Here is a 27868-nt window from a genome sequence, read left to right on the forward strand (position 1 = left end):
CCAATTTAAACATTGTGTTTGGCAAAGCAGGACATTTAACATATTCTCATAGACTTTTTTAATCAAAAACAATACAAGTTGTTTTATCAGGAATTTCTTCTCTCTTTCCTCATTATATAATAAATAATATATTATTTAATTTATACTATTTTTTTATGTTCAGTGAAATAGTATACAAAAATTTGAAATGAATCTTATACCTTGATACATATGTAGATTTGCCTGAAAATTAAAGAATAAATTTCATATGAGAGAATTAAACACGTTATATATTATATTACATATATTATATAAAATTTATAAAATATATTATAAATATATTATATAAGATTACTTTTATATACAAGTAACAAAAAATTGGATCAGAAATAATAAATTATATTAAGAATTTATTTGATAAACTGTACGTGCAGAAAAATTGTATGAAAGTAAAATTAAAATAACTGAAAAATATTTTTAATTATAAAATAGAACAAAATAAAGCAAGAGAAGAATACATAAATACTTAGAATAAATTATTCAAGATTTTTTAAATAAAATTTACCTAGTTACATATTCAGCATATTGAATAATTAAAAAAACATTTATGAAAGTATGTCTTTATTGCAATTTTTAAAGATTTTATCAATAATTTAGTATTTTAACACAGTATTTGAACATATATGAGAGAAAATAAAATAATATGAATAAAATCATTGCAACTATCCTTCAAAAAGAAAATAAATTTGCGATCAAGCTTTCTTCAACAAATGACGCATTCACACTTTGTTACATTGCGGCCCAAGAAAAAAATATAATCAAAATATAAGATATTAAAGTATATCTACTAGTAAGAATCGCAGCTGATCGCACCTGTCAGATGACAAATCAAGCACGTTCCGTAAGAAAACGAGACGATGCTGTTACGTGAGCTTGTTTTTCGTCGCGAGCATAACGAGCGCAGCAGTAGCATTGATCAAGCTCGACATACGTGTAGCTTTCAATTTTGAAAGCTTTCGGTCGTAGCTGCTTCGTTATCTACCTCTGGCACCTACAACTTCTGCTAACCTCTCCTCACGTACAACTGCTAGCATAACAGCTACATAACGCATGTGCGACAAAGGCCAAGCAGGATTTAGGGTTAGGATCCTCAGACTTGACGGGGGAAATTTTTAGTAGGCCCCTTACTAAGAGTTGAAATTATTTGCGATCATCATCTGCCGTTTTATCGTTAAAATGTTTTATATATAAAAATACAAAGATATTCCTGTATATATTTTTTTCTCGATCATCAGTCATGCGGATTTTGGAGATTATCTCCAATCACACGACTCGATCGGTAAATTAGCACGATTACAATCTGACCGGCAGCTTCCGAGAGAACAGGCTACGAAGTTCCATCTCGTAGACGGATACAGATGGCGTGTCGAACACGGGTCGCAGGAAAAACCTATGGCATGGCCGCTCTCAGGTTTCTCTCCGACGCCACCATGAGAAGGGTTCATAGCTGAAAGTTTGTCTCGGTGCGAAATAGCGCAAACAGTGTCGCGGGAAAATGACTAGACTTCTACCGTGCTGACAGAATTCTAGGAATTCATGAAATTGAAGAAGCGAAAGAATCTGTGCGCGCAGTGCGTGAACATGCCAGCCAAGGTCTCTAAGAAGGTCGTGGGCTTGATCATACGAAGCCGAAAGTCCATTATGAAGGATGGGGTTATCACGGTATCAAAGATTTTCATGAATCTCTCTTTGACACACTTATCTACCTGCGTTATCAGTAAGCCGCTACCTAAGCACACCCTCTTCCCCTGATCACGGTGAATCCATGTTCAAAGCGTGGACAACCGTCGTATCTCGTTGCATTGTCCTCAAGTAGTATCGCATGTGATACCAGCGAGGAGCTCTATATTTATTTATCTACCAAGCTCGTCTTTCTCCTTTGTATGCTGGAGATCGGGAAGTATCTGAACACAGTCAAATCGTATCAAAGATTAACTAATCCTTAATATTATAATTGCGCTCGAACAAGTTACAGAAGTAAAACAAAGGCACCAATGTCCACCGATGCTTAATCTTCGATTTGAAGCTCCCCATTTATATATTTTGTACAAATGATTTGGAAATAAGTGCTCGTGTCCTCGGGACATGATCTCCAATATTTATTGCACTCAAATGTACTTTACATATGTCTTACCTTACGTCATATTTTTTCTGTCTTAAATAGAAAAAAGTGTAGCATATAATTACAAACGAAATGATCGGATAATCATATTTTGTTCGTGCAGTCTGTTACTATGTGGCTGAACAGATCGTAAATATATTCTTTCTTTAGTCCAAAGAAAGATCTGATACATACATATGGGAAGAAGAGGCAGTCTTTGAAAGAACTACGAAGCACTTTGGCCACTAAGCTAATTTCAGTATATAATTCAATATACAAGTTTATGCCTTCGTAATCTTTATTGCCACCATTATTAATATTGCTCCAAAATTGATATCCGTTTCCTTTGTGTTTACTTCCACTTGTGTTTACTGTTCAATAATTGACATGTACGATATATTATAATTTTCTATTTGATATAAGACATTGCTCTCTCATTGTCCATTGCTGGATGCAAAGGATGTAATACGTTTGTCTTTTTCTAATAGCCAACCTGGCTTCGGGATAATACGTGTCAAGTATCCGGCGTACCTGTAGTTGAGGAGGAAAAGGACATATTGTTACGCGGCGCGTTGTTATTTTTCATTATATTATCAACGACATGTATACGCCGAGCGCACGAAGCGACCAAGTGTCGCACGCATCGATCAATTACCGTGTGATTACGCTCTTTAAAGTGATTATGCTGAAATAATCAGCCGATATCGCCGGAAACGATATGATAAAGCTGTGATATGCAGCGAGTCGAAGGATATCACGTCGCAATATCATAGGGAGGATCGCGAAGTCGAATGTATGAACAGTCGCCAGCTGTTCGGTCGGTTGTTAGGTTAGGGCGATTCCGGAGTTAGCTCGAAGTGATTATAGGCTAGATCCGCGAGGGGAGGGGGATCAGTACAGGAGCAGTGGCAATGCGGAGGTTTGATTTCTCGGCTGAATTGTCAAACGATGTGAACGGATCGCGCGAGCTATTGACAGCGTGTCGCGGGGAATCCACGCGAAATATGTGATTGTCGGAGATCTCGCCGAGCAGCCGCTGGCCAAACGGCTGTGACCGTAAGACAGACACGAGAGATACGAGAGAAGGAAGCGAAACTCCGTCCGTGGCACGACGAAGCGGAACGCTTCGGGACGGCCAATAGTCGCTTGGGAGCTTCCGATATGCATAATAATCCCGCGTCGCGAACGAGTCCGCGCGAATAGTGCGAAAATCGCGGACGAGTGTACGAGAAACGCTTAATCAACGCCGACGAAAAATCTCGCGAGTTCGTGGAATTCTGACGTGACGTCACGCCGTCGAGTGTGACCGTCGTGGCGCGACCAAGTCAAGGCCGTGCGGATCCACTTTGTCAATGGATTCGGAAAACGTATAACACGACGGTGGTGTACTGATGGTATATTGATGTTACCGATCTGAACGGTTACCCGGTTTTGTCATGAGAGGCGAGTCTGTCACGGCGAGAAAGGGAAACGTTTCTGCCGACGCGGCACACAATGGGATGCATGCCACTGTCTCGGTTTCCCTGAGTCCGTATTTGTCAGCGATATAGTTACCGTGTGAACCGCTTCCTCCTGCAGATCTCTCACAACTTGCCAAAAATCCAATAACGCGTTGATCTGGCGCCGTACACCGGAACGATAATATTGAGAGCATTACGCACGAAATTAACTATATCATGTGATTGGATGATCACCGAGATGCTTCTGACACATTGTCAAGTGTGTACGTTGAGATCGCTGTTGGATAGATTTTAGAAGGATGCAGCGGAAAGAGACGAGTTAGCTTGAGCTTTGCACTGCCATAATAAAGTTCAAACACTGATAATCGATTGCCAGGAAAATGAAAATCATGCCGTGCTCTCTCGTAATGTAATTTAAAAATAAGGAGGCACATGACAACGTAGTGACTCGCTGTATCTTACGATTAATTCATATTTCTTATTAAAACTCACTTAAGACAGTGTGCGTGTATATAGATCATGTCTGCGGAAATTGTAACGATTATACACGTATATGTGAAGATGTGAAAAAACCAATGAATCCGGTGGAATCGTCGTGAATCATCGATATGAGATCAATGTTTGGACGTTGTCTGGTTTCAGTCTGCATGAGAAACGAACATACAATGTAGAGAGACATGTGGTTTTGTTACAACAGCTTCATTTTGTAACGCAAATCATAGTATCAGCAAGCAAAAATGATAATCACATCAGCGACAGAATGATGAAGAAGTCATTTGTAAAATAATTAAGATAAAATAGCGCAGAGTACACATACATAGTGTATATGCATTTCAATTGCAGTATAGTAGCCGGTATTATTTTGAACATTGAGAGAGCTATGAGAAAACATGTGAACTTGATGGTCAAAACGAGCAAACTGAGAATAACATCGAAGGACAGACGGGAATTTAGTTCAAAACTGTGGAAACGGTGTACTAATATGGCATTAAGAGAAGATCGTCTATTTTTTTATCACACACACGTGAATAGATTAACGACGAGGGTATCAATTAAACTGTGAATATGAAAAGAAGTATACATAGCAACATTTCTTAGGGGTCATGCCCCCTGGGGCAAATGGCGGAACAGAGGGCTTGGGCCCGTCTTGTTCTGAGATACATAACAATCAAGATCACGCTGTAGCTAAACTCACACCTCCTGTTAGATTTGTTCAACAATGCTACAAGCATCTCAAGGTCAGCCGCCAAGATATCGTGAGCCTTTTATGACCTGTACAGAAGACCGTATCCATTTGCACAAATTTATTTTACAAGCTCCCTAGAAAGATAGCGTTTTAGCTTTGCTATTACCGCTTAGTCATACACGTATTCTCTTATGTTTTATATTTATAATAACGTGTGCATTGTGTTTTTATTTTTCAGAGTTCCGGCATCGGCGAGGCGAGTGTGTACCATGCATTGGTTGTAATATTTTTGGAATTTTTTGCGTGGGGACTATTAACCATGCCTATTATTTCGGTGTTGAATGAAACGTTCCCGGATCACACGTTCCTGATGAATGGCTTAATAATGGGAATTAAAGGGATCTTATCTTTTCTTTCCGCGCCACTGATCGGTGCTCTCTCTGATGTGTGGGGTCGAAAATTCTTTCTATTTATCACAGTGGCCTTTACGTGTGCACCGATCCCCCTAATGAGCTTTAACACATGGTGGTTTTTCGCCATGATATCCATCAGTGGTGTATTCGCATGCACGTTCTCAGTGGTGTTTGCGTATGTCGCGGACGTGACGGAGGAACATCAAAGATCGCCGGCGTATGGCTTGGTACGTACGTCATTTGTATAACTACTTAATATTGGAATTTCCTCATCCATATTGCTGAACAGATCTTTGTAACGATTACGGTGGTTACATTTGTGTCGAGATTTCACAATTTTCTCCCCAAAATAGCAATTAAATCTGACTTGGAATAACACGTATTAGTACATGTTCCCTAGTTTCGTAAAATTAATTCTGTTTTGCTTACTTCTCAGGTATCGGCAACCTTTGCTGCAAGCATGGTGATAAGTCCAGCTTTGGGTGCTTATATTATGACGATATACGGACAAAATCTTACCGTAGCATTAGCAACTGCTATTGCAATCCTGGATGTGCTTTTCATACTAGTGGCCGTACCTGAAAGTTTGCCTGAAAAAGCACGCCCGCCAGCACCTATATCGTGGGAGCAAGCTGACCCATTCGCAGCTCTTGGAAAGGTAAAGATTCGACGCGCCTTAATACATATATTGTATTTTATATAATCTACCAGAAACAAAAAAATGTAAATGTTCACTACTTGCTATATATTTTAAGCAATAAGGACGCATAATATACGTATATATATGTAACGCCTATATATACGTCTATTTATATGTAAAGTAAAAGAGATGTATAATTTACTTAACAGGTTGGAAAAGATCATACTATTTTAATGTTATGTGTCACCGTGTTCCTGAGCTACCTTCCTGAAGCGGGACAGTATAGTTGTATATTTGTTTACTTAAAACTGGCTATGGGCTTTTCTGTTATCATGGTGGCTATATTTATTGCTGTGGTGGGCATCCTGAGTGTGGGAGCACAGATTGTATTAGGACCCTTGATGAGAGCACTTGGCGGCAAACACACCATAATGCTTGGTCTGCTGTTCGAGATGCTACAGCTCATGTGGTATGGATTCGGCTCACAAACATGGTAATAACATTTCTTCACTTATATTAACAATAACGTGCCACTGCCAATAATTAAACATAATCTATTAAATAGCTAAAGAGAACTGGCGATGTAATTTTGCCTATTTCATATAACACGCCTACCGATGTATACGATTTGAGTAAATAACATATCATTACGTTCCAAAAATACCGTGCACTTGAATATCTCTAATCTCGAGTCTTCCTTTTATTGAAATAACTTATCTTTTACGAAGCGACAACGGTAACACGTCATTTATTTCTTATCGAATACCGATTATTTCAAGGATGATGTGGGCTGCTGGAGTGCTTGCTTCTGTGTCGAGCATCACGTACCCCGCAATCTCTGCATTTGTATCCATGCATTCTGATGCCGATAAGCAGGGATTAGTACAAGGTATGGTAACGGGGATGCGTGGTCTCTGCAATGGACTTGGCCCTGCCATGTTCGGTGTCATATTCTACCTTTTTCACGTGGATCTTAACGATGACACGCCCAACCTGCCCCTGAAACCATCTTTAGTGGAGGATAACAACAGGACGGGAACTAGTACTCATCTTGATATAATGCCTCAGGTACACATATATTATATAGACTATGTGCAGGTAAGTATAGTTTCTTTTTGTCAGCTTGTTATCAATAACGACGCAAGGGAAAAAAAAGTGCCTTTATGTACACGTGCGCGTAGCGTATGTACTAGTTTATCTGTTGAAGGAAAACGATCTATTTACGTGCGCATAATATAAGTAAAACGCCTGTGGCGTCGAAAATAAAACATGGCGTTTTTTTGTACTTCCAGCTTGTACCGGGGCCGCCATTCGTGTTTGGTGCGTTACTCGTGATCTGTGCTCTATTGGTGGCCGCGTTTATTCCCGAATCAAATACGATGTCAACAGGATCGTTGCATCATCCATCCACTTCCCGGAGGCCCTCCGGTAAATACGCATATCAGAAATGTACGTTACAGGTTGTCAGATATGCTAACAGTCAAATGTGTTTACGGTGATGGGATTCGTCGAGAGATTATCTTATAATACGCAGTGACGGTTGATTCTCGACGTGAAAATAATAGCGCATCGCTTGAAATTACGCTTGAAATATCTTACATATATATCTTACTTATACGCATACATGTATCTCTAAAAGTCGTTCTGCACGAATAGCGTATAAGAATATGAAGTATTCACGGACATTAATTGTATCGTGCGGTGTAAGCCTCAAGGTACTTCTCATTTCAGGTTTATCTTTGGATGTTCAATACGAGGCAGACCGAGTGGGAAGTGGAAGAGGAAAGATCGGTCCGCTATCACCACTAGTCGACAATTGTAATTCTGCCGCGCTATAGTGTCCGTTCGAAAAGTAAGGCATGCCATATAGCACACAATGAGGAACGTTCTAATCGTGAGCGAGAAAGACCTTACTTTCAATCGGAGCTCAGAGGTCGTCGTTATGAAGTGCACCTGACTCGATGGGGACTGTAATAGAGAGTTGTCCATATTGTATTATACTATTTCTTTAAGGCAGTAACTAAGCTTGATTTTAGGACTATCAATGAACTTAATATTTAGGTTGTGACAAATTTCCACAAGCTGAGCTTGTGCGACATATACGTGGGTTGATCTCAAAGTCGAGTTATAATCGCACGATCGATGCATCGCGTAACCGATGTGGTTATGTTAACGAAAACAAAAGATAACAAAAATAAGGCGAAACGTTATTATAAATTTAGCTCTTCCTTTTCAAGATTCTTGCGCCTACTACTAAATCAGACGTAAACGACAGCTTTGCGCGAAGTATCAGTGACTCCTAGTTTTTACGCAACTCGCCAACGGCACAAAACGGCACACTAGCGAAAGTTGCAATCAGTATTTTACTAGATTTATGATTTTTAACGGTTGATCGTTGCTTTGACACTGTATCCTTCCCTTTTATCAACTTACGTTACCACTCTTTGCATCAAATGCAAGTGTAAATTGCAACATATTTTTCGCACCTCCGCATACATTCATATACTAGAAATAGCTTTTACACATTCCTCGTGAGCATAATTTGTGCACACAAAAGAGCATTGTAATGATCGAAAGAGATGAAAATTCTTTGTGAATCGTACTTTTCCTCCTTTCTTTTCTCTTTTTGTATAGATACGATATATTAATTACTTAATATTCTCGTACATCACCCTTTATAATTTAGCGAATATTTATAGATCATGTGAAATGCGCGTCTCTTTTTGCACAAACTATTTATTTTGTTAGATAGAAACTCTATGAAATATAACGAGAAAGGCCTCAACACGCTAGGAGCAGGTTATATGAAGTGATAGTTTGTCGTTCAAAGGCAATGGTAGACGTTGATATCAGTAAAAAAAAGTGTGAGTAACAAAATGTATTATTAATCATTAATTGAAAATCGGTAGTACTTTTACAACGTTAAATTGTGCGTGTTATAATCGGAGTCATTGATGTTAAACAAAAAAAAAAAAGAGTCTATGATAGAGTAGGGCCTGCATGTACATTTTTTGCTTTTGTTTTATACATTAAAATATTTAGGATAAATTTGCTTTGTCGTGGTGGAATTAATTTTAATAATTTCAATTAGGATCTTTCGATCCATTGAATCGTTTATGATTGCGGAATTTACAATATTATTTCAACCAGTAATATAGTTCAGCAACATCAATGTGTTTACATGAGGAAACTGATTTGCATAAAAAATATTTTTTATAAAATAAAACATGATGTAATATCAGTTATTCTGTTGAATTGATTTTGAATGTGCATCAAGCCATTATGATCTTAAAATTAGCCTCCAAGCCAAAGAATGATTAATGACCGAAAAACTAATTGAAAAATAACAATAAATCCAGAGATCCACAGATGCTCGCGTTTATAATGTGCAATACATCTTTATGTACACATTTACCGTGTACGATCGCTGTTTGATAATTTTTATGTTTCATAAATTTTGATATTTGTACACTCTTTCGTGGTTATTTCCCAGAAGAGTCCAAATGATAAAATAGGTTATTTGATGGATATTTAATGGATGAGAGATATTACGCGATCTTTGTGAATAAAAGTAATAAACATGTATTTTATACATGTTTAATCTTAAGCCCTCATTTATATACATCCATTAGAGACAAAAAAAAGAAGTTACTATAATTGAAGGTTTCAGTCGATATTGTAAAGGTACATGGCTTATGACTTTTGTCAAATGTATCAAAATTATGTACGTTTTCTAGATTCTAGCTGTCAGTAAAGTATTACAGGGCGAAGAGTAGAAACTTTGGGCAAGTGTAAAGTGCAACTACAGTTCTCTAGTTTCAGTTCGTATTTCCTTAGGATTACTTACAAACTTGCTCTCGTACCCTGGAGTAAATATACACAAATGTGTTATAAATACAAAGCAAAAGCAGGAAGATTATAGCATTAAGGATGAATAAAGCATAGAAATAAGTCTTGACTCTCACGAGTTAAGTAATTGTATATGTATAATGTACGATGAATGCATTAATAAAAAGTAATTATTTTTAAGATAAATGAGAATATGCCATCTAAAAATTCACACATTTAGAAAACGTAAAATACCTTTGAATTATAAAAAACCTCTTTCTACGTCAAGTTGAGGATGAGAGAGGAAAAAATGTTTGAAATAAGTTGTTATTTGTTTATAAGAGGATTTTATTAATCTAAAGTAAGGCGACTTTCGAGGAATTTAAACGTTACAATACATATATGAGTACTTTTAATATTTGGTTTACTCAACAGAAAGATGAAGGATAGATATTCGTAAAATTAAATATAGCTTAGAAAAATTATAAGCAGTCTTGATGTCGATAATTTCACAATTTAATGTGCATCGATCACAATGCATTTTTGTACGTATTTTTGTACAACACTAACTGTGCTTTGTAAAATAGGTGTCAACTAGTTGACTTGTTCCACTTTGTTGCATTGATTCAATTGCTTTATTGACTATCACTTCTGATGTTTCTTCTGTTATCTAAAAGAAGATTGTAGAACTTGAGGAAATACATGCATATATCATGCTAAATTTCAGTATTGTAATTCAACTGATAGCCTTACATTATTAATGGTATCCAATACATTGTCTATACTTTCACACCTTAGTAATAGTCGCCTTAAAGTGGTTAATATAACCACAGCCACAAAGACTAAAATTCGATATGCACCAACCGTTATTTTATCCCATATCCTATGACAAATACATTTAATGATTCTCTAAATACTGTTGCCAATATCAAAGTTTGGTAAAAATGTTGCGGTACAATTGCAGTCTACACACATACTAATCCAGTACATACATACTTAGCAATAGATCCATCACATATTGTACCAGCAAAACATGAATAGAACCATGTATCATACGGGAGATTATAAAGTGCATCAATTTTAATGAGATGTTTATATAATTCCACATCTTCTCTTTCTAATAACGCGTATGTACACTCCTGTAATTTTCCCACTTCCTTTTGTAATTTTTCAACCTGTACAAACAGTCCACATAGTATCCAATACATATCTACCAATTTTTCCTGTTCAGATTCAACGTCAATCACATGCCACAGCGTCTCAGCCATTTTGCCCATAGCTCTGAAATAAAACTTTATATTTTTGAGATATTTATAATTAAGTAAAATGTTATACAAACCACATTGAAAGAATTCTCAATCAATATAAAACCTTCCAATATAAGACGTTAATTTGAAATTGAAGAAATATATCAATAATAAACCTGTGTAATGGTGATTCCAACTGTGCAGTCATATCAACCTTTGCCCTTCTTGAACGTAATAGCCACATTGCTAAGAATACTAGATGAGGTTTTGTGTAATCGTCTATGATTTTTGCAACTTTCAATGCTTTCTGTAAATCTCGAAATTCTGCCGTACGTTGAGTCATTATAAATTCATGGCTATCTACATAAACCGGTATAACATCGAGTAATACTTTCCATAAAAAATTTCTGTACATAGCAGGTACAGTGAATCTCAAACAAAATTGTTTCAGTTTCGCTTTATCGAAAGGTCGCTCTTTTAATAATATTTCCAGCGATTTTTTTTCCTCGACGCTGCGAAAACCAACCTATTATTTAGAAATAATGTTGAGAAAATTTATAACGGAGAAACCAGAGCACATAGAACAATAGTGTTGCATTAATTTGTAAGTTGGATAAATTCATGCTTGCCTTTTCATAATATGACGAACGAAAATTTCGTTCGTCCGTCATTGTTCGAGCGTAAATCTCGTGAACGGTAAACACAGAAATAAAGACGGAATTATGTTAAAATTAAATAACAATCGGACAGATTACAGATATAACCTATCCACATGATGACAGTTCAATGTCACACTGAATTGGTCGGGTTAGGTTATACAAACCACATTATAAACCTAACCCAACTTTACAATATTATATACATGTGGATGCTTATTGTGTGTGTATCTCCCTGGAACTGCATTACACATAGGGCAGATATATCTGTGTGAGAGATGTTCGTATAACCTATATAATAATTTCCGAAAATAAATCACTGTACATGTGTAAGTTCTAGTACTCTATTTGCGGAATTTTGGGTGACCGTATGTTATTTTAAATAAAAAGAATCGTCATTTTACGCAATACCTACGCATAATTACTCCTACTTTGTCATCGTCATGCCACATGACATTGTATTGTAATCCTGTGTGTGTATCTACAATCCTATAAATATTTTCTCTAACAAGTAGCGAAACGTATCCAACGATTTATTCTTTATTTAACTTATTCTCGTTTATGTACAGTGATCTTTTAAATGATTTAACTGTACACTCTCATGTTTTCACGTTTCACTCATTTGTATCTATGAAGAATTTTTCTTGTACAAATCCTTTTTTCCTTCTGATCAGTTATTGACGTGATATTGATTATGATTATATCTTTTCAGATAACATAATTATGTCTCAGGAAGAGAATGTGGATGTAAATAAAGCTTTTGAGGACTTATTATTCGCGGAAGAAATCGCACAAAAATCAGCCTATGAGGAAGGCTACAAAAGTGGCAAAGAAGAACTGTTAAAAGGATATCATCTTGGGTATCACAGAGCTAGTATAATCGCTGCTCAATTAGGATATTACAGCGGAGTCTTGGAGCAATATCTACAGAATAATGACAATACCTGTGAAAAAACGGTAGCATTAGCTAAAAAACTTTTGGAAGATATACGTAATACTTTTCCTGAGCATCAAGACGATAACTTGGACATTCTGAAAGCTGTAGAAGACATTAAATTCAAATATGCCAAATTCTGTTCATTAGCAAAAATTAATCCACTGTATCCTGAAGCAGATAAACTTGAGTTTTGATACAACAATAATGGCAGAATATAGTAGTCATTTTGAAAAAGTGTTGAATTTTATAAATATTTATCAAGAATTAATAAATTGTCATTTGGTTGACTTCATTACCGACAAATTATGGGATAAATGCATACCAGAGAAACTTAAATCAGAGCTTGAGAGTGTTAATACGATTGATGATATTTGGACAGTAAATAGCATGAGTTCGGAACTGAATAATTTTGTACAGTTAACAAGATCGCTTTCTTTGGAATCGTGTCCAGCAGTTATACATGTAGACGACTTGGCAAAATTGTTGCCGCAATTTCTCAACAAGGAACAGTCCGTTAGAAACAAATTGATTCACTTCAAGTTCGAGCTTATGAATGCTAAAAAATCATACGAGATTGAAGTTCTAGGAAAACTTATTGCTGAAATGGCGCTTTCTACTAACAGTTTAGTAATAGATGCAGGAGCTGGAAAAGCGTACTTGTCGACATATTTGTCAGAACATTTTGATATTCCTGCATTGGCGATCGATTCGTCGCAAGTTTGTCAAAAGGGTGCAGTGAATCGTCAGGAAAAAATTCAAAGGAGGAAACAATCGTTAACCAAGGTTCGTAAGATTGATAAAACTGACTTATAAGATGCATGAAAATATAATTTATTAAAACTAAAAACATTTACATTCATTTCATTATAGGTTCGATACATTGTTCAAGAGTTAAATGATACTACTGATTATAACAGTATAGTCAATAAAAATTATCCTGACTGGTACTTAAACAAAAATCTGATCCTAACGGGATTACATACTTGTGGAATGCTTGTCCATTCAACAATTAGATCTTTCTTACGTTCAAAAGACATCAATATACTATTTATAGTACCATGTTGTTATCATTTGGTAGACGAATCATTGAGTGGCAATTGGAATTTCTCCAAGAACGCTCGAATGTTGGCACAACAATCCATCGAACGGAGCAAACATAATAAACACGTTTCTCCATCGTTATTTTACAGATCTGTATTGCAAGTCGTTTTACATTCCATGGGTTAGTTAATGTAACAACATAGATATGTATAAAATACCAAAGTTATTTTAAAATATAAAATGATAAATATAAAACAATTTTAATACGAAATAACGCCAAAATGCATTCGATAATTTGATAAGTAATCTCTCTTGGTTTCCAACAGGGCGTTATAATGCTAAAGTTGGTCGCGGTGGACCACTAGACAATTTTGCAGATTATGCAAAATGGGCTCTATCCAAAATCGGTATAGATAACAAGCAGGTATATATATGTATAAATATCGCTTGGATTATTATTATTTATTCCAAGTCCTTTGACATGTTCCATGTCCTAACGTACGTATCTTACAAAAAAAATATATATGGTTTCAGATACCATCTGTTGATTTGCTGCAGCAAATATATGAAGACCATAGACATTTTGAGCCAAAGTTGCGTCTTTTTCAAATGTTAAGAATATATATAAGTTCAGTGGTGGAGGCGGCGATTATGTTAGATAGAATAATATTTCTGCAAAACAGTATCCAGTGTTCCAAGGTTATGATAGTGCGCTTATTTGACCCAACACTATCTCCCAGGTGTTATGCGATAATTGCGATTAAATAAATGAAACGTGAGAAATACGAGGATTGTACAGAGAATAATATTCAATAAAAAAGTTAAAATATAAATCCCCTAAATTATTCAGTCTTTGTTCATAGACCGATTTCATATTCAACATCATGCTTTAAGTTTAAGTTTTTAATCTCTTTCCAAGCTCTTTCCAAGCTTTAAAGCTTAGACTATAAGTATTTATTAAAAAAACTATTATTTGATAATAGTTTTTTTAGTAAATACTTATAGTCTACGCGATATTTCTCGTAATATTGTAATTGATATGATTATATATTAAATATATTCCACATTATATAAACTATAAATTATAATAATTTATATTTTATATAATTTATACTACACAATATATAAATTACGATAATAATTACGGTAATAATACATAATATAACGTTACTATATATCCTGTAGCTCCTGTGCTTGCAGATAATCCTTAACAGATGAATATCCTACATTCTGCGCCTGCGGGGCTAAAATTCCTGTAGGAACAAGACCATCCCTGGTTCGACATATACTACAGTTGCATAATCCTCTACAGGGTGGGCAAGCCCAACTCTGAAAAATTGCATCAAGCTATAAGAATTTTGTGAGCTATAATTTATATAATGATAGAAAGAGATCGTGCAATATTAATATAGCAAAAAAAAGTATACAATATATAAGTATGTAATCAATATCTAAAACTATATTTACCGGATCTTTTAATGCTTCTACTGCACTTTCACCATATCTACCTCGTAAGCACGGTCCACAAAACTGTCCCCTGACACCTACGCATTCTCCTGACCGACAAACTGTCTTTGTATCTAGAGTTTTTTGTCTACATTGGTGACAGCTTGTGCCTTTAATTTTACAATATGTCTTTTTGGAAGATTTTTTTGCTACATTTCTCAACATACTTTCCGTAATCTCATCAACAGACGGTATATTATCAGGATCATATTGTTTCTGAGCTCTGTGAATAAATCGTTTTCTCTTTCGTGCATTATCATTGAAATCATCGTCGCTATACTCCTCATCGTCCTTATTCTCCTCGTCTACATCACATACTATTTTCATCAAATCAATGGAGCGTTGAAATGGCTTTGCCCAAGGAAATAAAATCTTCAAACCTCTGGATCGATTATTTTCCAGCAACTCAGTCTCTTCATCCTCATTATCGGAATTGTTAGATCCATCGATATTGGACAGTCTTTTACTACTTCTAGTATTGTACTTCCGACGAAATTGTAAACGTATACCACTGCCGTGAAAATTTTCCGAATCTTCTGAAATTGTCCGGCGTCTTTTTTTGGGTGGTTGATTTTCAGACTCGTCTTTATTCCATTGTTCTTTCCGTATTTTTCTAATTTCGTTTGTTTCTTCTTTTAAGTCTTTCAAGAATTCTGCAAACTACACGAAACATCATCATAAATTGTATAATATTTCTCATAGTGCAAATAACAGAGTTCGATTTGGAAACAATTTAATAATCTCGTTAAAGACAAAAGAATACTTACGAAAGCATTCCTCTCGGATATGTTTTTCTGTCGAAGAACACTGTAATCATCTTCATCCATGGTTTTAATTAATGGAATATCAAAACTATATCATGCAAGAAAAACTTCTCCTACAAATCACACCGGCAACAGGTATTCGTTTGACAGTTGGTTGAAATTCAAATATGCCAGTTCCCATCTGTGATTAAAATGGAGGGGAGAATCTTGCGCACGCGCAGTATGCAAACTGTTGGTTTTCAGGTACGTATATATTCTGCAATATATGTGGTCCGTCCTTTTTAGTTGAACTAGCTTCATTGGTTCAAGAAATTCATATTAAAACGTACATACGAGACTCTCACGCTTAAGTGTATATTCGGTCACAAGACGGTTGCAACAGTTTTTTTCACATATTTTTTATATACTTCAGAATATACAAAAAATACGATGAAGCGAACCTATGACTCACGAATACACGCAATAGATGGTCAAACACCTGTCAAAATTATATATATATATATATATATATATCAAAATTACATGTATATGTGTAATTTTGACACACACATATTTACTGTCTGACTGTCCATTGCGCATATTCGCAAAACGTAAGTTCACTTCATCGTATTTTTTGTGTGTTCCGAAACATGTAAAAAAAACTGTTGTAACCGTCCCGTGACCGAATGTACGTAAATTTCTTAAACTAGTACAGCTAATTCAGCTAAAAAGAACAGACCAGGTGATCGATTCTTGGATCATTCGTAACTATTCATATACGTAACTTGCGAGTAAGATTCAATGAGCATATAGCTATTCCGTAAAAGCAATACGCTCATTGGATATCACTCGCAAATTATAATATATACTCAACGATTACGAAAAGTTATGAATGATATATATGAGAAATTTTTTCCCAGGTAATCTTCTCTAATAACCTGTAAGAACGAATAGATGCGGACACATAACTTACTTTACTGACAAAGAAAATCGTTACTCAACTCTGAAAGAATTGGTGCACTATTTGTACAGTTAATAAAAGCATAAAGATTTACTTTAGCTCCCACACAAGAGCCCTCCGTATTGCATCAAAGCACGAGCCTGTGAGGTAGTCACGTGGGATTGTAAACGTGCACACGTAGGTCCTGCCTACAAGTTTCCCTTCCAGTTTCCCTCCCTTCCACTTCCCATCACCCTTCCCATTATGGAGTTCTTATTACTTTTGGAAACCCGATCACTTTGGAAGCATTGGAAAGAGAAAGATAAAAGAGAAAGAGAAAGTGCAGAAGAGATAACTAATCAATTAACACATTGATTGCTGGTCTAGTACTCGCGCACACGTGCAGTTTTGACACGTAAGCAGGTTTACAATTTCATGTCTTCATTCATATCTGGCTCTGTGTTTACACGGTATCTTAAGGACCGTCTACAATAGCCGTAAAATATATAGTAAGACGTAAGCTAATTGACCAATTGGATTATAGCCCAAAAATAATCAATTGTGGTCGATTAATTAACTTACTGCTTATAGCCCGTATTCCGAACTTTCACCAATAAAAGTGCCTTGAAAAATGGCTTAGTAACCACCTGATTGGCTGAAAAGCTACATTTAAAACAGTTTTATCGATAAAAGAAAGTTCAAAATACAAGTCTATGTCTTATTGCATATTTTATGGCTATTATAGAAGGTCCTTAAGAATCCAATTAATCAATTAGCTTATTGTTTACGTCTTACTGCATATCTTCCAGCTATTGTAGACAATTCTCTAGAACCGGTTTAGAATGGCTCCATTTCGTCTGTTTTTTTTTTTCATACTAAAACCGTCACCATTCAATCACCTTTGTGCGCACAATATTTGAACGAATGACGCTTTGTTAAACAAAAGCAGCTACTATTCGCGATTTACATTTGCATGACGAGCATAAAATCGATTTGATAATTTCCAGTTTTGTATAATTACGGATATTACATATCATGCAAACATATCATATAAACAGTTACATTAAATATTTAATTCAGTTTCCGAATTAGCGTCTTTCATAAATTTGTTTCCGACATTTACAAATTCATGAAGGACGCGACACTAACTCGAAAGCCAAATTAAATATTTCTACATACGATGAAAGTAAAATATAATTGTAAAATAAAAATTATGTATGTTTTAAGCTGTAAGTTGCTGCGTAAATGTAGCAATAATTCAATGCATGTTGTTTAGTCAAGATTCGAACTCGGAAATTCAAATCACGTGCTTGAAATCCGTATTAGGTATTAGATATTAAATTTGCGAAATGATGATTTTTTTCGGAACTTGACTCGAAGCGAGCTAAGATGGAAATTAGTCTGTCCGTGAAATTGTTATTAACAATTCGCAGTTTCCAATATTTAATCTGAAATGGGCTTCACGTATCTTTACACGTAGCCTTTAGATGGCGCCACATCTGGTCCATCAACCATCAGTTGCGTTTTAGCGGGTAATGTGAGTTAATACTCAGTGCATCGGTTTTTTTATTTATATTTTCTCAATTAAAAAAAGGGTGTTTCAGCAAATCATCTATTATGATAAGGTTATCTATTATGATATTTTGTGATATACAAATGTTTAGGTTTAATTTTTCCGAGAAAAATGTCACACGTTTTTAATTGTATATTTAAATTGATCCACAAGGCTTTTTCACACCTCGTAGTTTACTTATTTATTCCGGTTTATCCAAATTTGCATACTTACGTCTCTCTGAGGAAGATCGTTTCCTTTGTGATAATTATGAAACGTATCACCGATTACGCTGAGAATGTATCGCACCGTTATCAGCGAAAATATTCATCAAGGGATGGATATATCAGTGGAAAAATGACAAGATTTGCGTGCCTTGCGTTATAATATTTTACGATGCACTCTGTGCTTGTTAAGACATAACTTAAGTGATCTACGCACGAAGCACACTCGTCCCTGTCAGTGCGATTGAAGCCGCTGTCGCAAGTCCGTCGGTGCTGACGAGTGTGGTAATTGACCGCTGGAAATATACTGTCAATTATTGTCTTTAAGGGTACAGTAAACATTTTTCGCAATGATCTGCCTTCGAATACGCTTCACTGTTAATTTTTTAACCATTTAATGGTTCTAATAATAATCTGAAATCATTAGGGAATAAAAACAATTGTTGTGTAGTTTAACAAAAATTCTTTTTATTATAGTCATGGTAAAATATTCGGTTAAGAGACCACGAAAACGCAGTTTGATTATTCACAGGATGCTTTGCAACTTCAATTTAAATATGTGTAATTAAATGAAGAAGTTCGATTGATAGATATAATAATTATGTAATTTGTATAATATTATTATTGCCTATTTGTATTATATTGTGCATAATTTACAGTTTCAGGCAAAAAATGCTGTTGAATCGATAAAATTTTCAACAATAGTATAATTGGAGTAAATCTTGATTCAAATATCATTAAAATTATTATGTTTTGTTTCAATAATTGAAGTATTAGTTTCAATTATATCGCTGTTGATCGCTTGAATCAAAAAGATTGACTTCAATTACACATACTGTTGGGAATTCTATTGATTTTGCCGCATTTTTTTTCGTATATATGTACTTACATCATTTCTCATACATATTTATCACAGACGGTCAGATTCCAATAACTACGTTCCTACAACTTGAAAAAATACCGTGAATTATCTGGGAAAGACTTTCACTTATGTAAACGTCGTGCGGTCGAATAACAGCTGTCACAGCTGCTTCGCTTAAATTCAATCGACGAATCACTCGGTTTACGGTCGAAGAATTCTAATATCGTGTCTCTCGCTCGTGGTTCTCTAGGTTATTGTCGCGCGCTTTAATTAACAAGGAAGTAACTTAATTCCTTCAATGGAGCCATTAGTAAGAGTAGCGTTACTAAATATCAAAGGACAGGCGAGGCTATTGCGTTCTCAATCTCAGGTAATACAATTTATATTCATTTTATTAGAATCCTTCGATATTTTAATGATGAAATAATCATTTTTGGCATATAACTAAATAAATGTATAAGAACCACGTTTTCTTCTTAAAAAAAAATATTATAAAATACTTCCAAAGATATCTCGAAGACAAAAGAAGTAACTCAAACGTTTCTCCATTTTTTCCAGCGCATTCAGTGCAGCAGAACACTCATGTCTCAACAAGTATTCGATCGTGAATCTAAATACGGTGCACATAATTACCATCCACTTCCGGTGGCTGTATGTAAAGCCCAGGGTGTTTTTATGTGGGATGTCGAGGGTAAGCGGTATTTCGATTTTCTCAGCGCTTATTCGGCAGTTAATCAAGGTCATTGCCATCCGAGAATCTACAAGGCGATGATTGATCAAGCGAAGAATTTGACTCTGACGTCTCGGGCATTTTATTCCGATGTATTAGGCGAATTTGAAGAATACATCACAAAACTTTTCGGGTATGTAGTGTTAATAGCGAACATCAACGTCCACGTTGATAAGATTAGTCGGTGATATGACGAAATTTTGAAGTAGAAGATTATCGATAACAAAAGTGTTTACACTCTGCATCTGTTTTTACTTGCCGTGAATAAGTACATGTGCGTACATAGTGCATTCGATAATATTGCTTCGGAAAAGTACGGACAAATAGATTTAATTATCGAGAAATACGGAACTCGAGGAGCACGATATCGAACGAAATTCAGTTTCAAGACTAAATCGAAGGATCTATCAGCTAAAGCTGATATACCCCCTATTAAATAAAGGCAGCAGAGGTCATAAAACTTAACACTTTGGCGGCCGTACGTTTCTCGTATGTAAAAATCATTTCCCATCGCCGATATCGAGTGCGAGTTCACTTAGGTCGATTACTAGACTGACATCCTTTTTTTTCAGATAAACCTTCTATCATCATACTCTGTAAACTTCTTAGAGTGAAATCTCATTCGAAAAGTAGAGTGACTACCAAGTCATTCAAATTCGAGTGTGACTTTTCATTTATATAAATTTACCACTTTGAGTTATCAAGTAAATATTTTCATTCATAATTGAAGAGTGAATCTGATATATCGGTCACAAAATGGTTGCAACGTTTATCTTAAGTTTCGGAACATATCCCGTCCAATAGGAGAATTTGTTTTTTAGTAATTTTCAAGAAATAAATTTTCTTATTAGATACATAAAGATAAGATAGATCGATAGATAAGATAGATAGATCGATTTTCAAGAAATAAATTTTCTTATTAGATACATAAAGATACATAAGATGCGCTGTGAAACTTATCCAAAAAAGTATTGCAACTTTTTTGTAACTAACCATATATTTCACTGTCACAGGAACATATTCCAATCGATTGAAACATTTGCTCATATGGAGCGTCCACTGTAAACTTGAGTGAAACATTCTTTCTTCCAATTTCGAGCGACAATATTTTCACTTTTTACACTTTCTCACAATTACTATCACTTTGAATGAAAACACTACCACTTTTTACTTGTTTTAAGTGAGATTCAACTCAGAGAAATTTAGGGGTTAGTTTTTATACAATATTATAATGTCACATTTTGTTATTGACGAGTAAAATAACGTACGCCATAACACCAAATCGTTACTGAAAAAAGAAACTTGTAACAATAATAGCGTTACAAGTAATGCATTTACTTGTCAATATTTTAAGATATTTCACGTGTAATGGAATGCTAAAAGACAAATACACAAACGTCGTCGAACTTCCTTAGTTTAAAGTAGATATTTTTCAGACTCGTATCAAACTCGCACACTAAAAATACTTTTATATCTGAGATATGAAGTATACGAGATAATGCGTAAATCTAAATAAGCATAAGATAGCTGCTAAATGATGACATAAAATTTCATCACGCGAATGAAATCATTTATAGGTGACAACTGACCGATAACCGTTGGTACACTGAAATTTTTCTGTAAGATATTAACATTCATGTATTGAAAAAAATGTTTATGTTAGTTTATCCAGCTAGGTCATATTATTTACTCATATTTTATTTACTCATATTTGAAATTTTGGAAAACAATATGGAAAACTGTTCTTGTCCAAAGAGATATCTGAACAAATCACTAATTAATTTCTGTAATATTAAAATTAATGTTGACTTTGGTACGAATATATAGCATAATCACGTGATACAGTATGGTATATTATTATTCAACAAAAAATATTCAATTTTATTATAATATTATTCAACAAAAAATATTCAATTTTATTATAATATTATTCAACAAAAAATATTCAATTTTATTATAATATTATTCAACAAAAATTTTCCTTCGTTGCGAAGTCGTGCATACGCGACAACGGGGACTCATCGAAATATCAATATCATTCTCCCCTCTCTCTCTATAAAATTTTAGAGAGAGAGAGAGAGAGAGAGAGAGAGAGAGAAATTTAATGTTTACAAATATTAAACATAACTTTTAAATCTTTTTCTCTCAGCTACGATAAATGGTTGCCGATGAATACGGGCGTGGAGGGTGGCGAGACGGCGTGCAAGTTGGCGCGCAGATGGGGATACAACATCAAAGGTATACCGCCAAACAAAGCTAAGATAATATTCGCAGAGGGTAACTTTTGGGGGCGGACCATGAGCGCAATCTCCTCCAGCACCGACCCGACCAGCTACCATGGCTTCGGGCCTTATATGCCGGGATTTGAGATCATCCCCTACGATGATCTCATGGCGCTCCAGAAAGTCCTCGCCGATCCGAACGTTTGTGGCTTTATGGTAGAACCTATTCAGGGTGAAGCCGGTGTCGTAGTACCGAAGGTAACGTCGATCGTATCCACGTATTCTCTAAATTTTTTGGGGTGAAATTTCACTCAAAATGTGGAATTTCATTCGAAACAATTTAAAGAATAATATACATACCCGAACATTCGAGTGAAAAAGCAATCATTGAAAATTCGTTCAATTCCGTCAACTTGTCTTTTTGTCTTTCCATACAGGATGGATACTTGAAGGGAATCCGAGAACTCTGCTCCAAGCACAACGTCCTATGGATCGCGGACGAAGTGCAGACCGGCCTGGCGAGGACCGGAAAGCGACTCGCTGTCGATCACGAGGCCGTGAAGCCGGACATCCTGATCCTTGGCAAGGCCTTGTCCGGAGGATTCTATCCGGTTTCCGGCGTGTTGGCCAACGATTCCATTATGCTCACCATCAAGCCCGGCGAGCACGGTTCGACCTACGGTGGCAATCCTCTTGGCTGTAGAATCGCACTCGAGGCACTCCGCGTTCTAGAGGAGGAACGACTGGCCGAGAACGCGGAGAAACTCGGTCACGTGTTCAGAAGCGAGCTCAATAAGCTGCCGAAGGAAGTGGTCACCTTAGTGAGAGGGAAGGGTCTCTTGAACGCGATCGTGATTAACGAGAAAGTCGACGCCATGAACGTTTGCCTGAAAATGAAGGAACACGGCCTCTTGGCGAAACCAACGCACGACCACATCATCCGCTTGGCGCCGCCGTTAGTCATCACGGAGGAACAGATACGCGAATGCGCGGGCATCATCTCCAAGGCTGTACTCGAGTTGTACTCGATGGTCGCGCGTTAATGAAAACTACTCTGTCCAGAACATTAGTCCGGACTTATAATATGTGTAGCAAGCCTTTGACCTTTTGCTCTGAGCAACAAAATATAACGTAATCTCTGACAAAAGACGTTTCCCGCGCCAAAAGTCGTAATAATGCCTAAATCTTAGGAATTGCGCTGGAAATGCTCTTTGCTGGAAATTACGTTATAATTAAATACTACCCCATTGTAGATCCAGCTTTAGGTTGTGAAAAAAGACGCGCGTATACAGTACAAGATTGTGGTAAAGTTTCAATGTTATCGTCGATACCGATTATATTTATATATGCTGTAGTTATTCAATAAAAGTATAATTCTCAACTTCGACATATCGTCGATATGATACGTGTCATACACTTGGATAATTTCACTGTAACAAAGTGCAACGTCCGTCGCGGTCGTTATCTCGATGACGTTCGTCGCGCGAACCTCCGGGTGATGTTAATATGCAGCTCGTGTTGCCTTGAAAAGCACTGCTTTCCAACGACTTACTCGCGGCAGTTATCAAACATTTACCACGAGGATTAAAGCGGAACTAAATCGGGCTGACATACAACTGTTAACAATTAAGGATGTCGCTTATTTATGGAACGACTGAAACGTTTACATACGGACGCGACATGCTTGTTCGGTTATCTTGTCGTTCAAATGATTATTCTCGGTTATGCGGCGAGCATAAATAAAGCATCTTTAAGTGGGATCGTATTATGTTACTTCAATAACTACAAAAATATCAATGTAACCAATGCGAATTATTGCATTTGCATTCCGGGTATCATAGCTTAATACGATAACATTCCAACTCCTCATTTTCCACGCAATTAATGACGCGTTTCTAGTGCGATGACGTGGGCAATGAACACGTGATAAAATGTATCGGAAGACACATACAAATACATACACATATACGTGCGTGAGATTATAATATCGCATATTAAGTAATAATTAAAGTGCGATTATCATGCATCGTGTTTCGAACGATTGATTCTTATGCCACCGACTTGCTATCTTCTCTGCACCAACGGAAGATTTTCATGGAAAATTTAATTGCGATAAGGCAATGTTACTTTATCGTTATATTGTCGCGATGCACAATAGCTCAGATTATATTATTTATTATTGCCCGTTTGACACTCAAGTACACCGGCGTCTTTGCTTTCCGACTTACCGCGCGTTTCTTTTTATCAGAGATATGTTTCTGTTTGCAATGATATTTATTTTAAATCTTCCTATCGCGATGCTCGTGCACAAACATTAAGCCGGTAAATAAGCAATTGTCCGTATCTTCTGGCATATCTTTCGTCATATCTTCTGTTCCTTTGATATAAAAGCAAGATAGGTGGAATTGCTATCAGAAGTCGCCTATTTTCCAACACCTTATAATCTTGCGCCTAAAGTAAGGAATTTTTTGTTATCTTTGCAATTGTTTGTTACACGTATCTCTCCTCGTTCGTCTAAATTCGTTGATAAAATTTCACTCCGAAATGCAGAGTCAATCGGAATAATTACGAACCGTTATGCATTAAATCGATAAAATCGATACGTTCCGTTTTAGTTGATTTTTATGTTGATTGTTAAGTCAATTTTAATCGATTTTAGTCGATTTTAAAATCATTCTTCGATGATTTTACGATTACTTCTTGAAAATGTCGCGGTCTCGCGATTATTCTGATTGACGATTTATTTTGTGTGTGTATACATTTAATGTTCGATATCTATTATTTCTAATATATGTTCCAAGAGTAATGATCTAAAATGTATGAAATATGTCAACACATTCATATTGACTAAGGTGAATAGAGTGAGGGGAGAAACATGGCTATGCAATCAGTAAGACAGAGGTTCCTCGGTGTCGTGAAGAAATCGGGCAAGGGAAGATTCTTAAGCTCCCAACATGTGATTGATCGCGATGATAAGTACGGCGGTATCCACTTTAAACCGCTACCGGTCGTTCTGGCCCGAGGGGAAGGTGTCTACTTGTGGGACATCGATGGAAAGCGCTACCTTGATTTTCTGGCGGGATTCTCGACCGTCAATCAGGGCCACTGTCACCCGCGTTTAGTGAAAGTCATGAGAGACCAAGCCGGTAAGCTGACGCATACGTCGCGAGCTTTTTACTCGGAACCTCACGGCGAATTGGGGGAATACCTGACGAAATTGCTCAAATGGGACCGATTTTTGCCTATGAACACAGGTGTGTAACCAATATCTACTAGCTCTTGCGAATTGTTATATAAGTGTATCTATTTGTAAAATGTCGACTTGGAAAATCGCGGAATGCTTCGTAAAACATCGGTATATTAGGTTTTTTGTATATACGTAATACAATTAATATATAATAGTTAATAATTAATCTTTATGTAATTAAAGATGTAATAAGTTAAGCACGAATTTTGCTATAAGAAACGAGAATTAATAACTTTATGAGAGAAAAGATTTCGATCTAATCGAATGTTTATTATTATAAATACGTTTCAGTCTTTGTTCGGACCTCCTTTTAATAGTAACAAATAGTATAGTATAAACTATGCATAGTTTTGCTGCTAAGCAGACACATCGTTTTTATCAAGAGGAATTATAAATTTCAAGAATTTTTTCTTCGCAACAGGCGTCGAAGGTGGCGATACAGCTATTAAATTGGCCAGACGCTGGGGATATAGAGTGAAGAAAGTGCCAAGTGAAAAAGCTACCATTGTATTCGCGAAAGGAAACTTCTGGGGCCGTTCATTAGCTGCTTTGTCAGCTTCGACGGATCCGAACTGCTACACAGACTTCGGCCCTTACATGCCGCTTTTCGAAAAAGTACCGTACAATGATCCGGTCGAGCTGGAGAAAAAGTTCCAGGAGAACCCGAATATCTGCGCGTTCATGGTCGAACCTATCCAAGGGGAAGCTGGAGTCATCGTGCCTACCGTAAGTCATCGATAACGTACCGGTATAACGTATTGGTTACATTCAATTCTTTGGTCTTCCATTCTCCAGGATGGTTATCTGAAATGCGTGAGGGAGTTGTGCACAAAATACAACGTTTTGTGGATCGCCGACGAAGTACAGACCGGTCTTTGCAGAACCGGCATGCGTCTGGCGATTGATCACGAAGGTTGCAGACCGGATATTCTAATTTTGGGGAAAGCGCTCTCCGGTGGAATGTATCCGGTTTCCGGTGTCCTTGCGGATGATCAGGTACCCGGACATTTCGTCGTAGCTGATAAAATTATTTGAAACGTTTACATACTTTCTACACAGAAAAGAAACAGTCTTAAATCAAGAATAAATATTAAGATTAAATTAGGACTAAAAATCTTCTGGGAAGATTAAAATATTCTTGCTTATATATGAGAATATCTATTCTTGATTTAAGACTTAATTTTACTGTTTATTTAATATGCGCGTACAACTTTAGACAATTATTTTACATATCATACGATTATTTTGAATGTTGTTTCAATAATCGGGATCATTCGCGCGCGGAAATATTTGAAGAATTAAATTGGTGGAATTTTATAGAGATAGAACGTATCGGCTCTATTACGTAGAAATTCTAAAACATTATATCCGATAATAATCGCAGGTTTGTAGCGACAAAGATTTTTAATCATCGTTGATCATTCAGATAATGCTCTGCCTGCAAACGGGCTCGCACGGAAGTACTTTCGGCGGAAGTCCTCTCGGAAACCGGATCGCTCTGGAAGCGGTTAAAATCTTGGAAGAAGAGAACCTGGCCGAGAACGCGAAAAAACTCGGAAAAATTCTGAAGGAAGAATTAAGCAAATTGCCGAAGGATATCGCGACGGAATTTCGAGGACGCGGTCTCTTGGCTGGTCTCGTGATCAATAAAGGTACCGAAATTATCGTCAACTGATCAATCGGTCGATTAACAGCGGTAAATCGTCGACAATTTAACATTATACAACGCGAATGAAGATAAAATATTCCGAATTCAGCGGTGAAGCTAAAATATATATTCCTCGCGATGCTTGTGCGCAGTCTAAATCTTGCAATCTGGCAATTTCGTTTCACATATTTGCCCCCGATAATTGTGCAAATAAGCGTAACGAGACGATGAATAAACCACACGTTGAGTAACATTTCTCTACGTTACGTAACGGGAAATTGAATTTTATTATAAGGTCGCACGCGAGACACACTCAATAATGATACAATTTATTTGCAGAGTTTGCCGAGGGTTGGGATATCTGCCTGAGGCTAAGAGATGCCGGTTTGTTAACAAGACCTGCGCATGGCCAAATCATAAGAATATCGCCCCCATTAACGATCACGGAGGAGCAATTGCGAGAGGGAATAAACATTCTCACGACGGTTCTAAAAAGTTACAAATGAGGAACACGATGTATACTCCACGGCGAGCAAACGCGTCGATCTTGTCCCGACGTTATTTCCTACAGAAAAGCACCTTTAACGTCTCTCTCTCTCTCTCTCTCTCTCTGGAATTCTTAGATTTTTCTGGGAGAGTATAAAAA

At 36.4% G+C, this 27868-nt stretch overlaps 7 protein-coding genes across 12 annotated transcripts in view; 4 read left to right on the top strand and 3 right to left on the bottom strand.

The window, feature by feature from the left end:
• Window positions 1-35, bottom strand: part of LOC106741728 (vacuolar protein sorting-associated protein 13B) — a 16252-nt gene extending 16217 nt beyond the window's left edge. Inside the window, exon 1 of the mRNA XM_014614005.1 lies at window positions 12-35. Within this exon, the coding sequence (XP_014469491.1) occupies window positions 12-35 (24 nt within the window). The remainder of the gene's footprint in view (window positions 1-11) is intronic.
• Window positions 36-1426: 1391 nt separating this feature from the next.
• On the top strand, window positions 1427-8060 carry LOC106741759 (hippocampus abundant transcript 1 protein). 3 transcript variants are annotated; one of them, XM_014614059.1, is made up of 7 exons: window positions 1427-1701; window positions 5025-5426; window positions 5636-5857; window positions 6049-6332; window positions 6619-6907; window positions 7132-7288; window positions 7571-8060. In XM_014614059.1, the coding sequence occupies exons 1-7, from the start codon at window positions 1576-1578 to the stop codon at window positions 7675-7677; spliced, it is 1587 nt and encodes a 528-aa protein (XP_014469545.1). In that variant the 5' UTR covers window positions 1427-1575; the 3' UTR covers window positions 7678-8060. The 3 variants fall into 3 exon arrangements, with proteins under 3 accessions (XP_014469545.1, XP_014469546.1, XP_014469544.1); XM_014614060.1 differs by lacking the exon at window positions 1427-1701 and adding an exon at window positions 1722-4838 and having other exon boundaries at window positions 7132-7267; XM_014614058.1 differs by lacking the exon at window positions 1427-1701 and adding an exon at window positions 1723-4838.
• Window positions 8061-8798: 738 nt separating this feature from the next.
• On the bottom strand, window positions 8799-11722 carry LOC106741762 (TBC1 domain family member 7). Of its 2 annotated transcripts, none has more exons than XM_014614064.1 (5): window positions 11544-11722; window positions 11091-11426; window positions 10664-10948; window positions 10421-10550; window positions 8799-10337 (listed from the first exon to the last, which is right to left on the bottom strand). In XM_014614064.1, the coding sequence occupies exons 1-5, from the start codon at window positions 11549-11551 to the stop codon at window positions 10233-10235; spliced, it is 864 nt and encodes a 287-aa protein (XP_014469550.1). In that variant the 5' UTR covers window positions 11552-11722; the 3' UTR covers window positions 8799-10232. The 2 variants fall into 2 exon arrangements, with proteins under 2 accessions (XP_014469550.1, XP_014469549.1); XM_014614063.1 differs by having other exon boundaries at window positions 11091-11440.
• A 51-nt stretch (window positions 11723-11773) lies between these two features.
• LOC106741763 lies at window positions 11774-12714 on the top strand. 3 transcript variants are annotated; one of them, XM_014614067.1, is made up of 2 exons: window positions 11774-11850; window positions 12283-12714. In XM_014614067.1, exon 2 carries the CDS (start codon window positions 12294-12296, stop codon window positions 12699-12701), a length of 408 nt encoding a protein of 135 aa, XP_014469553.1. In that variant the 5' UTR covers window positions 11774-11850; window positions 12283-12293; the 3' UTR covers window positions 12702-12714. The 3 variants fall into 3 exon arrangements, with proteins under 3 accessions (XP_014469553.1, XP_014469551.1, XP_014469552.1); XM_014614065.1 differs by having other exon boundaries at window positions 11790-11899; XM_014614066.1 differs by lacking the exon at window positions 11774-11850 and adding an exon at window positions 11906-12043.
• Window positions 12693-14388, top strand: LOC106741761 (methyltransferase-like protein 25). Its single transcript, XM_014614061.1, has 4 exons — window positions 12693-13290; window positions 13378-13729; window positions 13875-13972; window positions 14083-14388. Exons 1-4 carry the CDS (start codon window positions 12712-12714, stop codon window positions 14314-14316), a joined length of 1263 nt encoding a protein of 420 aa, XP_014469547.1. The 5' UTR covers window positions 12693-12711; the 3' UTR covers window positions 14317-14388.
• A 330-nt stretch (window positions 14389-14718) lies between these two features.
• LOC106741729 (cell division cycle-associated protein 7-like) lies at window positions 14719-16195 on the bottom strand. The gene is made up of 3 exons (XM_014614006.1): window positions 15822-16195; window positions 15016-15714; window positions 14719-14877 (listed from the first exon to the last, which is right to left on the bottom strand). The coding sequence occupies exons 1-3, from the start codon at window positions 15879-15881 to the stop codon at window positions 14719-14721; spliced, it is 918 nt and encodes a 305-aa protein (XP_014469492.1). The 5' UTR covers window positions 15882-16195.
• A 343-nt stretch (window positions 16196-16538) lies between these two features.
• Window positions 16539-27849, top strand: LOC106741767 (ornithine aminotransferase, mitochondrial). Its single transcript, XM_014614073.1, has 10 exons — window positions 16539-17152; window positions 19626-19745; window positions 19934-20238; window positions 22255-22585; window positions 22765-23178; window positions 25248-25581; window positions 25996-26300; window positions 26370-26570; window positions 27001-27226; window positions 27562-27849. The coding sequence occupies exons 2-10, from the start codon at window positions 19674-19676 to the stop codon at window positions 27726-27728; spliced, it is 2355 nt and encodes a 784-aa protein (XP_014469559.1). The 5' UTR covers window positions 16539-17152; window positions 19626-19673; the 3' UTR covers window positions 27729-27849.
• The last annotated feature ends 19 nt before the right edge of the window (window positions 27850-27868 follow it).

Source organism: Dinoponera quadriceps, unplaced genomic scaffold (assembly GCF_001313825.1).
Source record: "Dinoponera quadriceps isolate SergipeBrazil2010 unplaced genomic scaffold, ASM131382v1 scaffold587, whole genome shotgun sequence".
Taxonomy (NCBI): Eukaryota; Metazoa; Arthropoda; class Insecta; order Hymenoptera; family Formicidae; genus Dinoponera; species Dinoponera quadriceps.

Excerpts from the sequence above, each read along its gene's own strand:
- LOC106741761 (XM_014614061.1), top strand. The coding sequence starts at position 12,712 with ATGGCAGAATATAGTAGTCATTTTGAAAAAGTGTTGAATTTTATAAAT. Across the intron at positions 13,291-13,377 it reads GGAAACAATCGTTAACCAAG|GTTCGATACATTGTTCAAGA; the intron begins GTTCGTAAGATT and ends ATTTCATTATAG. Across the intron at positions 13,973-14,082 it reads TCGGTATAGATAACAAGCAG|ATACCATCTGTTGATTTGCT; the intron begins GTATATATATGT and ends ATATGGTTTCAG.
- LOC106741759 (XM_014614058.1), top strand. The coding sequence starts at position 4,704 with ATGCCCCCTGGGGCAAATGGCGGAACAGAGGGCTTGGGCCCGTCTTGT. Across the intron at positions 5,427-5,635 it reads GATCGCCGGCGTATGGCTTG|GTATCGGCAACCTTTGCTGC; the intron begins GTACGTACGTCA and ends CTTACTTCTCAG. Across the intron at positions 6,908-7,131 it reads ATCTTGATATAATGCCTCAG|CTTGTACCGGGGCCGCCATT; the intron begins GTACACATATAT and ends TTGTACTTCCAG.
- LOC106741729 (XM_014614006.1), bottom strand. The coding sequence starts at position 15,881 with ATGGATGAAGATGATTACAGTGTTCTTCGACAGAAAAACATATCCGAG. Across the intron at positions 15,715-15,821 it reads TATCCGAGAGGAATGCTTTC|TTTGCAGAATTCTTGAAAGA; the intron begins GTAAGTATTCTT and ends TGTTTCGTGTAG. Across the intron at positions 14,878-15,015 it reads TAGAAGCATTAAAAGATCCG|AGTTGGGCTTGCCCACCCTG; the intron begins GTAAATATAGTT and ends GCAATTTTTCAG.
- LOC106741762 (XM_014614063.1), bottom strand. The coding sequence starts at position 11,585 with ATGACGGACGAACGAAATTTTCGTTCGTCATATTATGAAAAG. Across the intron at positions 10,551-10,663 it reads TGTGATGGATCTATTGCTAA|GATATGGGATAAAATAACGG; the intron begins GTATGTATGTAC and ends TATTTGTCATAG. Across the intron at positions 10,338-10,420 it reads TATTGGATACCATTAATAAT|ATAACAGAAGAAACATCAGA; the intron begins GTAAGGCTATCA and ends ATCTTCTTTTAG.
- LOC106741767 (XM_014614073.1), top strand. The coding sequence starts at position 19,674 with ATGGAGCCATTAGTAAGAGTAGCGTTACTAAATATCAAAGGACAGGCG. Across the intron at positions 25,582-25,995 it reads ATTTTTGCCTATGAACACAG|GCGTCGAAGGTGGCGATACA; the intron begins GTGTGTAACCAA and ends TCTTCGCAACAG. Across the intron at positions 26,571-27,000 it reads GTGTCCTTGCGGATGATCAG|ATAATGCTCTGCCTGCAAAC; the intron begins GTACCCGGACAT and ends TTGATCATTCAG.